Below are 15,474 nucleotides of genomic sequence, written 5' to 3' on the forward strand. Positions count from 1 at the left end.
AAAGTTGAAGATAAAATTGTAAAATTTATGTATCAAACGAAATTTAATAACATGAATGTAATACTGCTTATCCATATTATATATATATATTATATAATAATAATAATAATAATATATATTTACATAATATAATCATATAATATAATAATTTTTTTATTAAAATTATTTATTTTAAAAACTTTAGTAAAAATTAAACAAAATATACACTTTATGATTTCTTCGGTTATATATATATTTGTAAGCTCTACACTATTATATCTTCATCATGTCCTATATATCATCTCGATTAAGATAAGAAATTAAACTAATAACTTTACATCAAAAAATATTTTAATAAAACTTCTGATCACGTTATTCAAAACCACATAAAATATATATATATATATATATTTAATTTTTAAATAAAATTTAAAATCATTTTTAATTTACTAAATTAACTAACAATTCGATATGATTTTTCTTCAATATATTCAATTTAATAAACAAACAATTTCTTCTTCTTCAAAATAGTTTTCGAAATTTAATTCTGTTAAATTCTATCACGCTCATAAAGCAAAATTTCTCAATTATAAATCACATCACTTGATCCGTTTCCGCCTCTTTTTTTTTTCCTTTTTCCTTTTTTATTTAAACATGCACATCATATAAAAAACCAATCTATCGAATATATTGATAGAGGTAAGTACATACTCACATGTAATGATAGAGATAAGAAGGTAATTATGCTGTATAAATGATTCCAAAACACCTGGATAATTACATTCATTTCCGAAATGCATATACAGCCGTATGTTGTGATGGTGATCCCACAATCTCTTTGTAGCATTTTATTTAGAAGAATATGCCAGGCATGTTGAACACTCAACCATGATCTGACAACAATAGTGTGAGGTGGGCATGCCCGAGATGTTAGCTCGCTTGCGTGACAATTTTAAGAACGCCCAGGGAGAAATCAGAGGCCGTGGCTCATTTGCCTCATCATATGAAGATTCTGCTGCCTCTCTGCCTCGCGTATTCACTTTAAATCATATGAATGCATTTATCATTTTCTCTGTTTGCTCTCTAAAAAAAAGCTGTAATGGATTTGCTCATCAAAAACCTCATATTCCCCTTGACATTTACCTTATTATTGCTGGTCATTGACAATCCAGAAGCTAATGCTTCTCAGATGTTTTTGCCTGGGGCAAAAATTCGCCATGGATCTCCTCGATATTTGGATAAAGACGAGGGTTCCATGCAAATTACCATATCTGAAAAGGGCCTAAATTACGCCAAAGATTTATTGGTATCAGAAGCTCTGCAAGTTTTAACTAGCCTGCGTATATCGGACATGGAGAAATCAGAGCAAGTTCCATTTATCGGTGCTATGCGTGTGAAATTGTCCAATATTACCCTTGACAATATTATGGTTCCTTCCTCCATATTCAATTTGGGGCAAGATGGAATCAATATAGTAGCCTCTCAGGTAGAAGTGAATTTGACAATGAATTGGAAGTATTCGTACAGTTCTTCGTTTATTCCTTTCATTATCTCTGACAAGGGACGTGCTCTGGTTAAGGTATGGAGTTCTTTTTCCTATTTTCGTTTACAGGCCTTTCGAGGCATATAAGCCCTATTCATAGGATCCTCTTGTTTTTATTATCATTTTTGTTGTTGTTGTGCTTCTGAACTGCGATCCCTTGACAACACTTCGGAAAGATCCCTTCGGCTGAGAAGCTGCCCTCTTTACCCCAGATTTGCCCTGACCTCAACCAGCTTGAAGCTGCTCTCTTGCACGAGAGAGATGGTTAATCAACCCTTGTGAAACACGTTGCCAGTGATTTAGAACTTTTTGTAGGGAATAACCCCATGTATGTTTAATTGTCAAACCGAAACCCCCTCATCATCGTTTTGTTTTTTTAAATGTGTTGCCATTTGCAAGTTCAATATGTCATGAACTACTCTGTGCAGTCTATGTCCCCAAGAGTTGAACCTGGATAAATATATCAAGAAGTTAAACACCATTAAAGAAACTAAAAGGAAGTTACAAAATGTTGTTTCAGAGCCCACCTATTAACTGGTTACAGAACACCGTAAAACCAGAAAACAAGGAGAACAAGAGGACAACCTCAACCATGGAGAAGTCTGATATCATAGTTACAACTTAAGATGCGTTCAATATGGTGGACCTCAAATATGTTAAAAAACAAGGTCAACCAAACAACTACCAGAGACATGGAAAAGATGGTAAATCACACGGTTATCAAAATCTAAAAATTTATAATAAACGCAATGAATTTAAAACTCCCTAATAAGCAATAGACGTTTACAACCAAATTTGAATGCTTGCATTCCCAATACCAAATGTCGTAAATTGGGTAAGAAAATTAACTGTTTTTAACCCTAGTTTTTGTCCAGTCTTGTCTCTTTCTTGGTTATTTTTATATGGTCAACAAAAAAAGGTAAAAAAAACGGTGCCAGCAAACCAAAAAGCATTTTCGTTACTAGTTCTGATACAGTGGCCGAGAGTCTGGTGGTCATGTGGGCGTCATGTGGGCTCATTTATATTGATGCAGAGCAGCAGATTTAAACCTCAGGCAGTTGGAATAATGTGGATTCGCTGTGTTTTGTTACTAGTTCCGATACAGTGGCCCAGAATCTGGTGGCCATGTGGGCTTCTGTATCTTGATGCATGGAAGCTTTTTTAACCTCAAGCAAACGTAACATTTGGAGCTAGTGAAAGGCTCCATTATAAGGCTATGTAGAGGAATTCCTCAGTTGTGCACCTCTATCTTCAATCAAAAACTGATTTTGTTATTGCAGATCAGAAAACCATTCCACACCGTATCAACCTTTAAAAGGTTGCTGAAGGTTCTCGAGGCTACAACATTAATTGGCAAAAGGCCCATGAAGGCACTAAGGCAACACCTAGTAAGCACAAGTGCCATCTTTCGGCAAAAGGCCCATGAAGGCACTAAGGCAACACCTAGTAAGCACAAGTGCCATGAAAGATGGCTAGGTCACAAGAACCACATCTGATAGACCCAATATAGGCGAGTAGCATGCTCACCAGGATATGAACATGGAGAATTGTTACCACGATCGCTCCAAGTTGCTGCTAGACCACAACTCTAATGACCCCCTCTCTCTCTTTATATATATATATATATATATATTTTTTTTTTTTTCTCCTTGATGTAATATCTTTATATTACATATGACTCTATGAGGAATATACATGTTTTGGTCTTAGAGGGAATCTCAAACAACAAGGCTCAAATTCATTACAAGGATATTCTTATTATGAGCTCAACATGTCACATGCTGGAATTGAAACTAGGTGGGGAGGATAACAACATTTCTCCCAACTACCCAAGCTATATCCAATTGACATATATATATATATATATACACACACACACACACCAAGGATGGCATCCGTGCTAAACTGGATTTTGTAGAATCTTGAGGCTTTGCCAACTTTTTCCACATATGGGGCTTTATATTCCGCATGAGGAATATACGTGTTTCAATCTTAGACAACAAGGCTTGAAGCCATTATGAAGATATTCTGGATTTTGTAGAAGCTTGAGGCTTTGCCAACATTTTCCACATATGGGGCTTTATATTCTGCATGAGGAATATACGTGTTTCAATCTTAGACAAAAAGGCTTGAAGCCATTAGATATTCTCATTATGAGCTCAAGTGTCGCATGTGGGAATTGAGATCGATTGCCAAGGATAACAACATCTCTCCCAACCACCCAAGCTATATCCAGTTGACTTATATATATATTTATTCTTTCCAAAGATGGTACCCATGTTAAACTAGACTTTGTAGAAGCTCGAGACTTTGCCAACATAGGGTTCAAGGTAATTACAACAATATACTCATTAAGAGCCCAACTTTTCACTAGTAGGAATTGAATTTGGGTGCGGAGGATAAAAATCATTCCTCCCAACCATCCAAGCTAGACCCAGTTGACTACCTTATTCTCAAAAGGAAAACCTTGCCAATTCCCCATCTTCCCCATGATATCTAGATAGAGGATGGCTCAATTGCTAGACACAATCAAAACTAATAATGACCTGATTGGATTTGAACTTGTGACCTATCTCGTTCTTGTTGGTGACATGCCTTTGGCTGATGTTTCTGTGAATTGAGTTAACCCTTGGGGCTGTATATATAAATTATATTTCCAAAGGAACCCTCAAGTGATCTCCTCCTTTTCCTTGGAATATCCAAATGGAAGGCGACACAATTGTTAGCACAATAGTGGCTAGTAATCCCAAGGGACTCAATTGGAATTGAATTTGTGACCTATGGCCTCCTTATGGGCAACATGCCTTGGGAGGATGGATCTATGGCCTCCCTATTGGCAACATGTGGCGGATGGTATATATACTTGATATATCCTGATTTTATAAAAATATGTCACATTCATTTGAGATACCATATTTATATCTATTCTCGTATCCTTATTTGTGCAACTTAGTTGTCATTTATGGAGTTCCCAACATTCCCATATCCCACAATCACCAAACTTGTATTTGTGTTGTTTTTGGGAAAAAGATGACGATTTGAATGAACATATACGAGATCTCCTTGACCTCTTTTTGTCTAGTCGGTTATGCTTTATTGGATGGATGAAAGTGTATTCACTCTAGTTACATTCACAGGTTGACAAACTGCACACCTGTGAAGGGAAATAATACAACAGACAAAAGACTAACAACTAGGCATGTTGGCTATGTTGTTGACTCCTATTTATTATGCAAGAAAGAAGTTATAGAGTTAGATATGGTATATTAAGAAAACAACTATCATACATCAACTTTGGCATGATAGTCAAACATAGTTGATGTTCTATTGAATGGGTTTTGTTCGTTTAGTTGTTGAAATGAAGGTAAATTTGGAAACATCTTTAGAAGTCTATTTCAAGTTCTTACTAGAGTTACAAAGATTCATTAACGTGCTTATGTTTATTCATAGATTTATGAAAATTTAACTGGGAAATTTTCTGTGATGAAGGTGAAAGGAATAGAAGTTGGAAGCACTCTTCAATTGGATGAGCAAAATGGAACTTTATATTTGATCTCAATGGAGTGTGGAACTCTTGTGAATGATATCATCATTACTTTAGATGGTGGAGCATCTTGGTTTTATCAAGGGTATTTGCCAATTTGAAGGAAGCTACTTGGTTTATAACACTTCTTAAATTTTTAATTCATAGTTAGTTCGACATTACTTTCAATTTATATTGATAATATCAATATTTTGTTGTTGTTTAGATTGTTTTGGTGGATTTTCCCCTGGAATAATAGTTATCAAGGAAGGTTGGTAATTGTTAAGTATGGACTGACAATTAGATGGTCTTACATGCAGAAAATCAATCAACGATTTAAGCTGAGTGTTTGAGCAATTTATTTACTGAAAATGAACAACTGAAAGCAAGGAAACATAAACATAAAAACGGAAAATCCAAGCACATGACATAGTAATCTTGGCGGGAATCCTAGATGCTTGATTGGCAAAACATACAACCGTCAAGGGTTCCCGCCTTAGCAAACATATTACAATAGTGTAGCACTCATGTCTCCCCCTTTAATTTATATGGAGATGGGTCGACTATGTATCCAATAATGGGTGCCTCAGGGCACAATTAATACATTAAATATCCACTAAGCATGTGCGGAACACTTAAGTCTGGGCAGTGGACAAATGCTGAAACTTGTAGCCAAATTGGCCAATAGGGATCCTGCTAGATGTGCATCTAGGTTGAAACTCATCCGTGGAAGAATCATCTACAAAAAATAGTTGGACTAATCTGCAAAGCTACAGGTAGAATTTCTGTCCAAGATGGTGAGACAGCGTATAGGTCCCCCTTGAAGTAAGTGGTTGTAGGCCCTCAAATGTCACTGTGAACCAATAGCATGCCTGACATCACAATAAATGATGGCATCCACCATAAAACCACAACGCCTGAAACATAAAGATAAAAGAAGGTCTTCAGATGTGGCTGGATCAATAATGTTATCATCACATCCTGGAATAGATAAGGCACAATATGCAAAGTGCATTGCCATCAAGTCCAAGAACAATGTAGAGGATGTCTTCATAAGGCCTTAAAAAATTATCACTGAAAATACCCAAGAAAGAGAGCTGATAAGAAGGTGTATATTATATCTCCAGTTGTGGTGGGGTCAATAATGATGTCATCACATCCTGGAATAGGTAAGGCGCGATATGCAAAGTGCATCACCATCAAGTAAAACAACTGCGTAGAGGAAGTCTTCTCAAGTTCTTTAAATATTTCCATTGAAAATACACAGGAAAGAGAGCTGATATGAAGGTGTGTATTAAACCTTAGAAAAAATGTGACTCAAAACCCTGATTTTGCAGTAACACCAGTCATGCGGCATGCCACGAGTGAAAGATGTCATAACAGTTGCAAAGAATAAGTGAACTACCCACAGTGTCAGTAATAGTTAGATGTCTTAGGGATCTGATGTAAGTAGTGGAAAATTGCTAAAAGTGTACAAGATTCTAGTCAGATATGGTACTAGGGCACATTATTTTGAGGGTCAATTTGACTAGTCAGCACACTAAATTAACATTAATATTACTAACAACAAAAACACCGACAAAGAGATGGTCCGGAAAAACTAGTGCAGCAACCTGTAGGTGATCTCAACTAGTGAAAACAAACATCCAAAACAACCAGCACTAGCACAGCCTTAGAATGAGAAATAACTATATTGTAAATCCACTAGAGAGAGAAATGACACATAACAAGAGCTCTAGGGCTGATCGCAAGTGAGCTAGAGAGAGAGTCTATAAGAATGCTATAGTGCGAAAGAAAACCAAGAACAATAGCAATCAAGAACAAGAAGACAATAATATATGCTGTGTTAGTTTCCTGCAAACCTAGCACCTGACACTTAATTCCTAGCAGATATAGATTACTGACTAATTGCACAACTAGGTTCATTAACACAATAAATTCAGCAGAAGCAAAATATAACCAATATCAATCACAATGACACAACATATTCTGCCCAATCAAATCAATTCATCGTTAACTTGATTCATAACTTACTTGGGCTCTTGTCTTGGGATAATGGCCCAATTGAGGAAATACATGTACAAAACTGGATCTGATCCAGCTAATCAATCCCTCCTTAGCTGATTTGGATCTCCTTGCTGATCCCTTCCTCGAACCCAACACACTTATCACACTCCTCACTGAGATGCCTCTCTATTCTTGTGCTATTGTATGTTGTGTCTTCTCCCTCTCCTTAGCCTAACTTTTGTAACTTTACATTAAACTAAATCCCTAACCCTAGTCTCCAAAGCGATTAACGACTGAGATTGGATTTTGCCTCACTTGAGATCAAGGGCTGAGATTAAAACATAATCATTAAAGTAATTATTTGTTTTTCCTAAGTTTAGTTTAGCTCAATTAGCCAACACAATAAATATGTGCTTTCCTAAGTTATATTTAGGCTAAGTCACAAATGCAACTTGCTCACTCTAGAGCATGTGTCCTAAGGAGATCTGTGGGCGACTTCTACACGCCTAGACACTTAGGCATGTGCAGAAGTACCTGCCCAAGCTACAATTATCAACACTCCCTCTTAGCGATGGAGGTACTTTTGCCCTCTGGAACTAACTTCGATCCTAGAACTGCATCTGTTGCCATGGCTGCTCCCTTTGAACTAGAAGCCTTCCTTGCCATTTGGTTTGGAAGCATTTTTGAAGTCCTGCTCTCCTTGGCCTGGTTCATAGAAGCCTCCTACTCTCCTTGGCCTGGTTCATAGAAGCCTCATACTCTCCTTGGCCTGGTTCATAGAAGCCTCCTACTCGTTAACAATTTGTAAGGTCATCTCATACCAAGAGATCTTCTTGATAGATTGGGAGGAATTTGTCCACAACTCCTCCCCTCTTGAACTTGAAGGCTGACTCCCTCTAAGTTGCTCAATGTGTGAAGCTTCTTGCTTCTTGTTCTTTGTCATTGCTTTGCTTCTCCTTGTGGCCCCTGTGTTAAGTCCTTCTAGCACCCACAAGAAACTTGTTGATTTATAGAGATGCAAAGATCTTCCTGATGGATCTGTCTTAGTCTGTAGAGACATCCACTAAAAGTAAGTCCGCTGCTAATCCCCTGATTGGTACGGTCTCCCTCTCTCCCTTTGAGGGTTGAACTCGGCTAATCCTACTGGTATTGTCCTTTGTACCATGCTTGGTCAGCCACTTCTAGCTCGTGCTTGTCACGACAAATTCTTGTCCAACAACTTAGCATCCTCTTGTGGTTGGTCCATTCACAACCCACTCAACCCTACTTGTGGATGACCACGTCTGCACTGCCAGCTATTTCCTTGACTTCGTGCTCGAGTCTTGTTGCTCCCATGCCTGACTGGTGGTTTTTTGGGTCCACTAGTTTGATCTTGCTTGAGACCACTGGCCTTTCTGCATGAGCTCTATCTTGCTGCAGACCTGTTACTTGCGCATCAACCTCATTGACAGCTTGTACGCAGCCCTCTTGTTGCCGTTGCCGCCTCTACATGTTGTTCTTGTTGGCCTAGCTTGAACTCCTCGTAGCGACTGGGTGACACACACATCCCATAGCCCTAACAACCTTGCACACTTCTAGCCAACTCCCCGCGTCTTCTGGGTGGCTGGTTTCCATGCTTAGTCGACAAATTTTCTCTCCAGTCCTTGTCGGCGGGCATCACCCTCCTTAGCCCACCCTCTTCTACCCTTCGACTCACGGTCCGTCTATCCCAACGACTGCCGACTGGAAACCTCGCATAGCCTTGTCTCCTTCTCTTAGTTGTTGCCAATACCTACCGTCCACTGCATAAGTGGCATTATCACCAAGCTCCACTTGAGGATCACTATGCTCCTTGGCCAGTTCGGTGAAGAGGTCACGAGATTCTGTCATATGATGAGAAGCTCTGTTGTCCACAAACCATACACCATGTGTCATGGTCCCTGAGAGAAATGAGACCAATGCAAGCTTCTTCTTGAATTTCTCAGGTAACTCATCCATTTTTGTAGATGCAACTATTGATCTCTTCCCTTTGCCTTTATTTTTGTTGAAACGCCGTCTAACATAGGACCATACTTGTGACATGCAAAGCACTAAACTTTGCTCATGTCCTTCTTTTTCTCTCCTTGTGAAGATCCTCCTCCACTCTGGTTCTTCTTGGCGATCCCATTGCTGCCTGTCGGGCCTTGTTCCCTTCGACCAACCAACAACTAGCGACACCTGGGTTTCAATTAGGAGAAGCAAGATGTTCCTTCGAGCTCTACTAGGAGGCGACTGAGATGGGTCGAGCAAACCTTGAGGAATGTAGAGGAACATGTGGAGGCTCCTAGTAGGACCTTTAGGGAGAGTAAACCACCTGCTGGATTTTCTAGTTATATTGCCTTGATGAGCAACATTAGTGCGTCCAAGCCTTCTACCTTTGAAGAGGTAGCAGACCAACAGGTTTGGAGGGATGACATGGTGGAAGAGTAGTTCCATCACGAGGAACGATGTGTGGGAGATGGTACTGAGCTTTGAGGGGAAGTCAACAGTCATTGTTACTGCTCCATTTAGCAATATGTGGAAGATCATACAATCCACTATGGCCGACACACATAGGACAAAGGCACACTGTGACCTCAGCCTTAGTCCTCTCTCTTCAGGTCTCAACTCCTACCACAAGGCCAAGGGAGGCTTCCTGTAGTACAATTTCAACTAACCATTGTAAGACCAGTGGCTTATAATGGGTCTAATGACTGAAGGGAGGAATTTTGTATTTTTTGTCTTGCTAGCTTAATATATAAATCTGCAACACAAGATTATCTAAACCAACAGTCAAGTACACCAAAACTCAATAGAATTTAACAAGTAAATAATAAAAATTAGTGTACTAAAAATATGCTAACCAGAAAAGGTGTCTATTCTATAAATGGATACCTAGTTAGACAAGCTCTTGAACAAAAATGCTTGTTGTCCTATTTTAACAGGTCTATAAATTTGCAAATAAAATTTCTAACAGTAAGCTAAGACTCAAAACATTCGTTATATATAGCGTATGAGTAATGGATTTTGGTTTATTTAAAATATCCTAACCCAAAATGTAAAAATTTCTGAGTTTTAATGGTTGGTTAGGAGGGTTTCTATGTAAAGTTGCTCACTGCCCTGTTTTGATAGGTCTATAATTTCTGCAAAAAATGCAAAAATCAGCAAGCAAAACCTTTGAAAAGTCAACCAAAAGTGTCGGAACACTCCCAAATGTCAAATCAAAAGGTGGGAATGTTGAAAGATTAAAGTATTTCCCTTTTAAGGACAACTTTAAGCCTTGGACCAGCTCTAGGATAAATTTCTAGATAGTTGGAAATTCTATTTTGGAGGTCCTGGGGTCAAAACCCTTTGGGTAAATAACCCAGAAAATTATTTCAGCTATTAATAATGAATTTTAGGACTGAAATAACTTGAAATTTAGCTTCAGATGCAAGAAATAAACAATATAGAGTAATCTGAGTTAAAACAAGGCACAAATAAAGACTTGGTGTATTGAGCCTTGTAGAATGCCTCTTTGGGTGAAATCTACAATCTGGAAATTTAGAACAACAAACTGTACTTGCATATCTGCACACACAAAACTAGGTATACCAATGTAAAATATGCAAAATAACTTGAGGAAACCAAATATACTGATCCCTTGGTTAAAAACTAAAATTTATGCACTTTTTCTCCAAGGGTTTACTAGCTAAAAGATATGGAAATTATAACAAGCTAGTAAAGTAAAACTGAAAATAAAATGTGGAACACGAAAGAAAATAAATTTTTGAGAATTTTATTTATAAAATGGCTGAGATATGAGACTTTACCTTTGCTCTAAATCTTATCAATCTGCCAGATTGCAATCACAATCTTCCTTAAGTCAGCTCCACCTTAAGAACTAGAATGAGTGAGGAGTTGCGATGAAACTATCCCACTCACACTAGCGTAGAATAACTTGCAAGAAAAATTTAATTCCACTAGGAGGATCTACTCCTTCGAGATGCCTTAATTGCTACAAAAATAATTGTCACCAATATCCCAGAAATTCCGTTGAAGATTCCCCCTGAAAGGTATTGTCCAAAACTCGAAAATGTGTCTTTTTAGTGAGAGCTAAGGGCGAGAGAGGCTCCCAACATGACAGTGTCACTCAATGGATCCTTGCAACAATTTTGTGTTGATTAATTTTGTACCTGCAAGTTAGTCTATTACGCACAAATTAAAGGCTGAAACTAAGAAAAGAGAGCATAGAAAAATCAATCCAATAGACATAAGAGAGTATTTTGCCAATTGGTTTCTTTATCGGAGAGCATAAATGATCTCATAGTCAACAACTCTAATAGGAGGAGGAGCTAACAATTTATAAGCTTCATTGCTAATGACTAGTTTTCCTCCTCCATTAAAGTAATAATATTTGATTTGTCATACACAATTAATTTGGAGACTAAGTCCACCCAAGAGAAAAAATAATATTTAATTACTTCGAGTTTTCCCACATAATGGCTCAAATTTGTAGAAAATTAATTTAAGGCTGCTCAAGAGTTGTAGCACACCATGTTTCAAATTCTTGCAAGGTTAATGCCCAAAGCCCATAAAAATCATATGACTAATATACATATTATTTTCTGCATTTAACTTGAAACAATATAGATCTACCTCTACCATTAAACTTTCAATTGATAAGAGAATAAAATGCAAACATGCACCAAATACACACTTGTACACACTTGTTTTAGTCATGTTGACCCTGGGAAAACCCCACTGTTGGGGAAAACCAATTTTGAAAGGAGGCTTTATTTTTGCTTTTTCAAGGATTTTTTTACAACAGAGAAAGGGTTACTTATCTCCCTTATTTTGTTTGCTGTAGGCACAGAGAGAATACAATAAGAAAGGAGCCTCCACTCAGTCCTTTACACAGACTGATACATGCTCTCAATTCTTGTGCTTGTCTCTGAGTCAATGCCACAAATTCTGAGCTTGAGAATGACTGAAGTTCTCCTAGAAGTCTGCACCTTAACCTCTGGCCAGAACCTCCTACTTCAGCCTTAATATACCCTCCTTTTATTCACAGTGGGATGAAGGATTTTGGGTTTGCTCACTCAAAACTATACAGTCTGCCTTTTCTCCTGTAGCAAAGATCAGAACTCGGCCTAAAGTTTACCTCAAATTCGACCCTAAATAAAGTTTGAGCTCCCCGAAAATTTCAGCCTCTTTTCTGAGTTTGCTCCCCGAAATTTTCAGCCTGCTTTTCTCCAGTAGGTAAGGCCAGAACTCGGCCTAATCTTTATCTCAGAACTCGGCCTATTGTAAGTCACATACACAGTGAAATTTATGGCTAGAAATTCAGGCTTCTTACCACTGCTAATTTGATCTATCTGCTGGTACGAATATCTGGAAAAGCATGCCTATATTCTCTGCTATAGGGTCTCTTCTTGAAGCCTCCTCCTCCTTTCTCCTGACTGACTCGAGCTCCTTCTTTGCTCTCTCAGCCGTTCCCCTCTTTCCTTTAGGCTGCTTGCTTTTCTCTGCAAGCAGTTTTGAGCTTCTCTCCTTTGGACTCCTTCCAAATCGAGCTCCTCTTGCTGCCCTCTCTTGTTCTCCTCTTTCCTTTGAGAAGAATCATTAGAATGAGCCCTCCTTTTTCCCTTTTGTCTCTTTGAAAAAGATGGAAACCCTATCCCTAAGATCTAATGGTCGAGATTCAATCTCAACCCATTTAGATCAAGGGTGGAGATTAGTCCTCTACCTGACCCGTCCTCATTTCATCCCCTTCTTTTATTAATAGCCTCCCTAGTACCTTTTAATGTTTTAGAACCACGGTCACTTTTTCTCTCATAAAGTGACTTTTAAAATGTAAAGGCTACTTTAATAACATAAATTGAACTTAAGTACTTTTCACATAAAGTCACTTTATAGCCCATGTGACTTTAATAAATTAAAACTCTTAGTACTTCTCCTCATAAAAGGTATTTTAACATCTTGACGTTAATTAACACATAATGTCACTTAGACAAAAGGTCATTTGTGTTCCCTAGCTCAAAAGGATAAATGCCTAGGAAATACTTCCTTGGTACAAATTTCTCAACACTCCCTCTTACCGAGGAAGTTGTTTCCTGCTACTCCATCTTTATCTCTGAAGTGGAAATGCTCACTCCTTGGTACCATCCTGTCACCCACTACTCTTGCCACATCACCACCCAACTTCTCTGGTGATCTGCTCCCCCTCACTGACTCATGTGCTTCTTTCAAGGAACCATAAAGCCTTCTTGACTCCCTCATCCTTGAAGAGGTCCCTTGCACAAGTTTGGGAGCATCATCTCCATCCCCTAACATCCATGGTCTTGATGAAGATGCTCTTGTGGTCTGTAGTGATCTTGTGCTCTGAATTCCTGCACTCAGAGATCCTGCACTCTGTGACCCTGTGCCAATGGACCTTGAAACCTGTAGTGTGCTCCCCTTCCCAAGAGCGTGTTGCTCTACACGATCACCCTCCTATGACCTCCTCACGGTCCTGGAACACTGGAATATGAACCTGTAAAGTCTTCCCGAATGGACACTAATCACTCTAACAGATGCTATGCTAGATCCCATGGGATACATCAACCCTTGTCCATCCCGGAACAACACAACATATCCCTGTCCTCAATACAGGAAACCAATATCAGGTTCCTCCTTAGCCCCGGTACATAAAGGACTGTTAATTTTTGTAGCATCGGATGGTGTTCTAGTCTCGATAGTTGTCAGAGAGGCTAAGAAACATTAGGACTCCAGAACCCAGGAAAGATTTAAGGAAAATCCACCTAGAAATGCCTTAATTAAGTTAATTGATCAATGATTAAATTTTATTTAAGTCTCTAACTTAGGGAAAATGATTAATTAACAACAATTAATTGAGGAATGTGAGATTTCTCTAGCAACTCACACAGATCGACTAGGAATAATCTCAATCATTGATTAAGTTTTAATCTTGGCCGTTGGAGTTCCAACTGGAGATTATAAGAAGAATTCCATGGGTAGATGGAGGAATATACTTGAGATCGATTTCCTTTGGTAGTTCGACTTTCCAGAGAGCAACAACATTCTGTCGGAAGAGTTTGATCCAGAGAAGGGACGCAAAGACAAAGAGGGCAGAGACAGTGAGTCTGGAGGAAGTTTTCCAGTTTCGGAGACTCAGAAATAGGATGCTGAAAATATTCTCCAAGAGGTTGCGTAAAGGCAATGCAAAACCTCAAGTGAGCAGTTCGATTCAGCTGAAGGGGAGGATGTCTTCAGCTCCAGAGGCCAAGAAGATTTTCTAGAGGGTCGGAGAAGCATTTTTCCAGTCAACAACATGCAGGACGACTGGATTGGAAGTTGATTCAGGCATAGTGTAAGGGTCTGTGCTAGGGTGATGCAGGTATTGTGCAGAGCAGTTTGAACAACTAGCTTTTCAGAGGTCAGACAGTGCTGAGATTGCTCGGAGAGAGGGTAAAATCCTTAGTATAATTTTACCAGTATTTCTCTTGGGTAGATGTGCAAGTTTGGCGACATTTATTGTGCTTGGAATTTTCTCACTACTGCTTAATAATAAAAACTCTCAGTTGCTGCACTGTTTTTCCCACATTGGGTTTTTTTGGGGACTTTTGTCCAAAAATAAAGGTGTTATATTTTTTTTTGTGTGCACCAGTATTTTCTCAATTTCCAATTTATCTTCCACAATATTTTATTTGTGAAGATTGCAGTGTGAATTATTCGTTGTTTGTCATACCAAATAAACTGCTAATTAATTTACAGTTAGAAGAATAATTTGTAGCTGCTGTAATAGTTGAAAATTTCACATGGTATCAAAGCGAATTTGATCAGATAGGGAAGCTTAGAAGCGAAAGAAGAAAATTCGTTGTTCAGAGGGAGCAGCAAGACGAATTTTCTGGGACTGCGCAGTGCCTTAGCCAGGGAGTGCGAATTGTTGGGCAGTTTGTTTTTTCAGTGTAGGGTTGCAGAAAAATTCAGCTTGCCAGATTGAGTGATTCCAGTAGGTAGAGGGAGCATCAGTAGCTCAGATTTTCGTTGAGATGATTCCTTGTTTGGTCACAAAAGGGTTTTGCAGCAATTTTGCTAGCGCATAATCAACGCCGGGTGGAAGAGAAAAGTGCACACACTGAGGGAATTTCCCATGGAGGGTTTCTAGCATAGAAATCCAAATTTCTAGTTGTAATCGACAGTAGCTACAAGCAGATTTTCTCACTCCAGAAGTCAGTGCGAATAGCAAAATCAACAACCAAGCAGGAGAAAGAGGGAGATTTCCATTCCAGTTTCAGATTTTTGCAGAGATGGCCACAACTGGGCTTAGAGATTAGGATATGTTGGAGGGAGCTCCAACTATGTCATCTAGAAGGCCAAGATGTCCTTCTTGTTAGATGAGCATACCCTGAAAACCTTTGCAGAGAGCATTGTGGTAGTACCG

The 15,474-nt window shown here is 38.7% G+C and overlaps 1 protein-coding gene across 1 annotated transcript in view; it reads left to right on the top strand.

Moving 5' to 3' along the window:
• Positions 1-725: 725 nt before the first annotated feature.
• Positions 726-15,474, top strand: part of LOC149266304 (lipid-binding serum glycoprotein family protein) — a 209,913-nt gene continuing 195,164 nt past the window's right edge. The window contains exons 1-2 of the mRNA XM_089430226.1: positions 726-1,558; positions 5,012-5,151. Coding sequence (XP_089286352.1) covers positions 1,079-1,558; positions 5,012-5,151 — 620 coding nt within the window. The 5' untranslated portion in view covers positions 726-1,078. The remainder of the gene's footprint in view (positions 1,559-5,011; positions 5,152-15,474) is intronic.

This window comes from Pinus tabuliformis, chromosome 6 (genome assembly GCF_031772625.1).
Source record: "Pinus tabuliformis cultivar Carrire ecotype Pingquan chromosome 6, CPIR1, whole genome shotgun sequence".
Classification (NCBI taxonomy): domain Eukaryota; kingdom Viridiplantae; phylum Streptophyta; class Pinopsida; order Pinales; family Pinaceae; genus Pinus; species Pinus tabuliformis.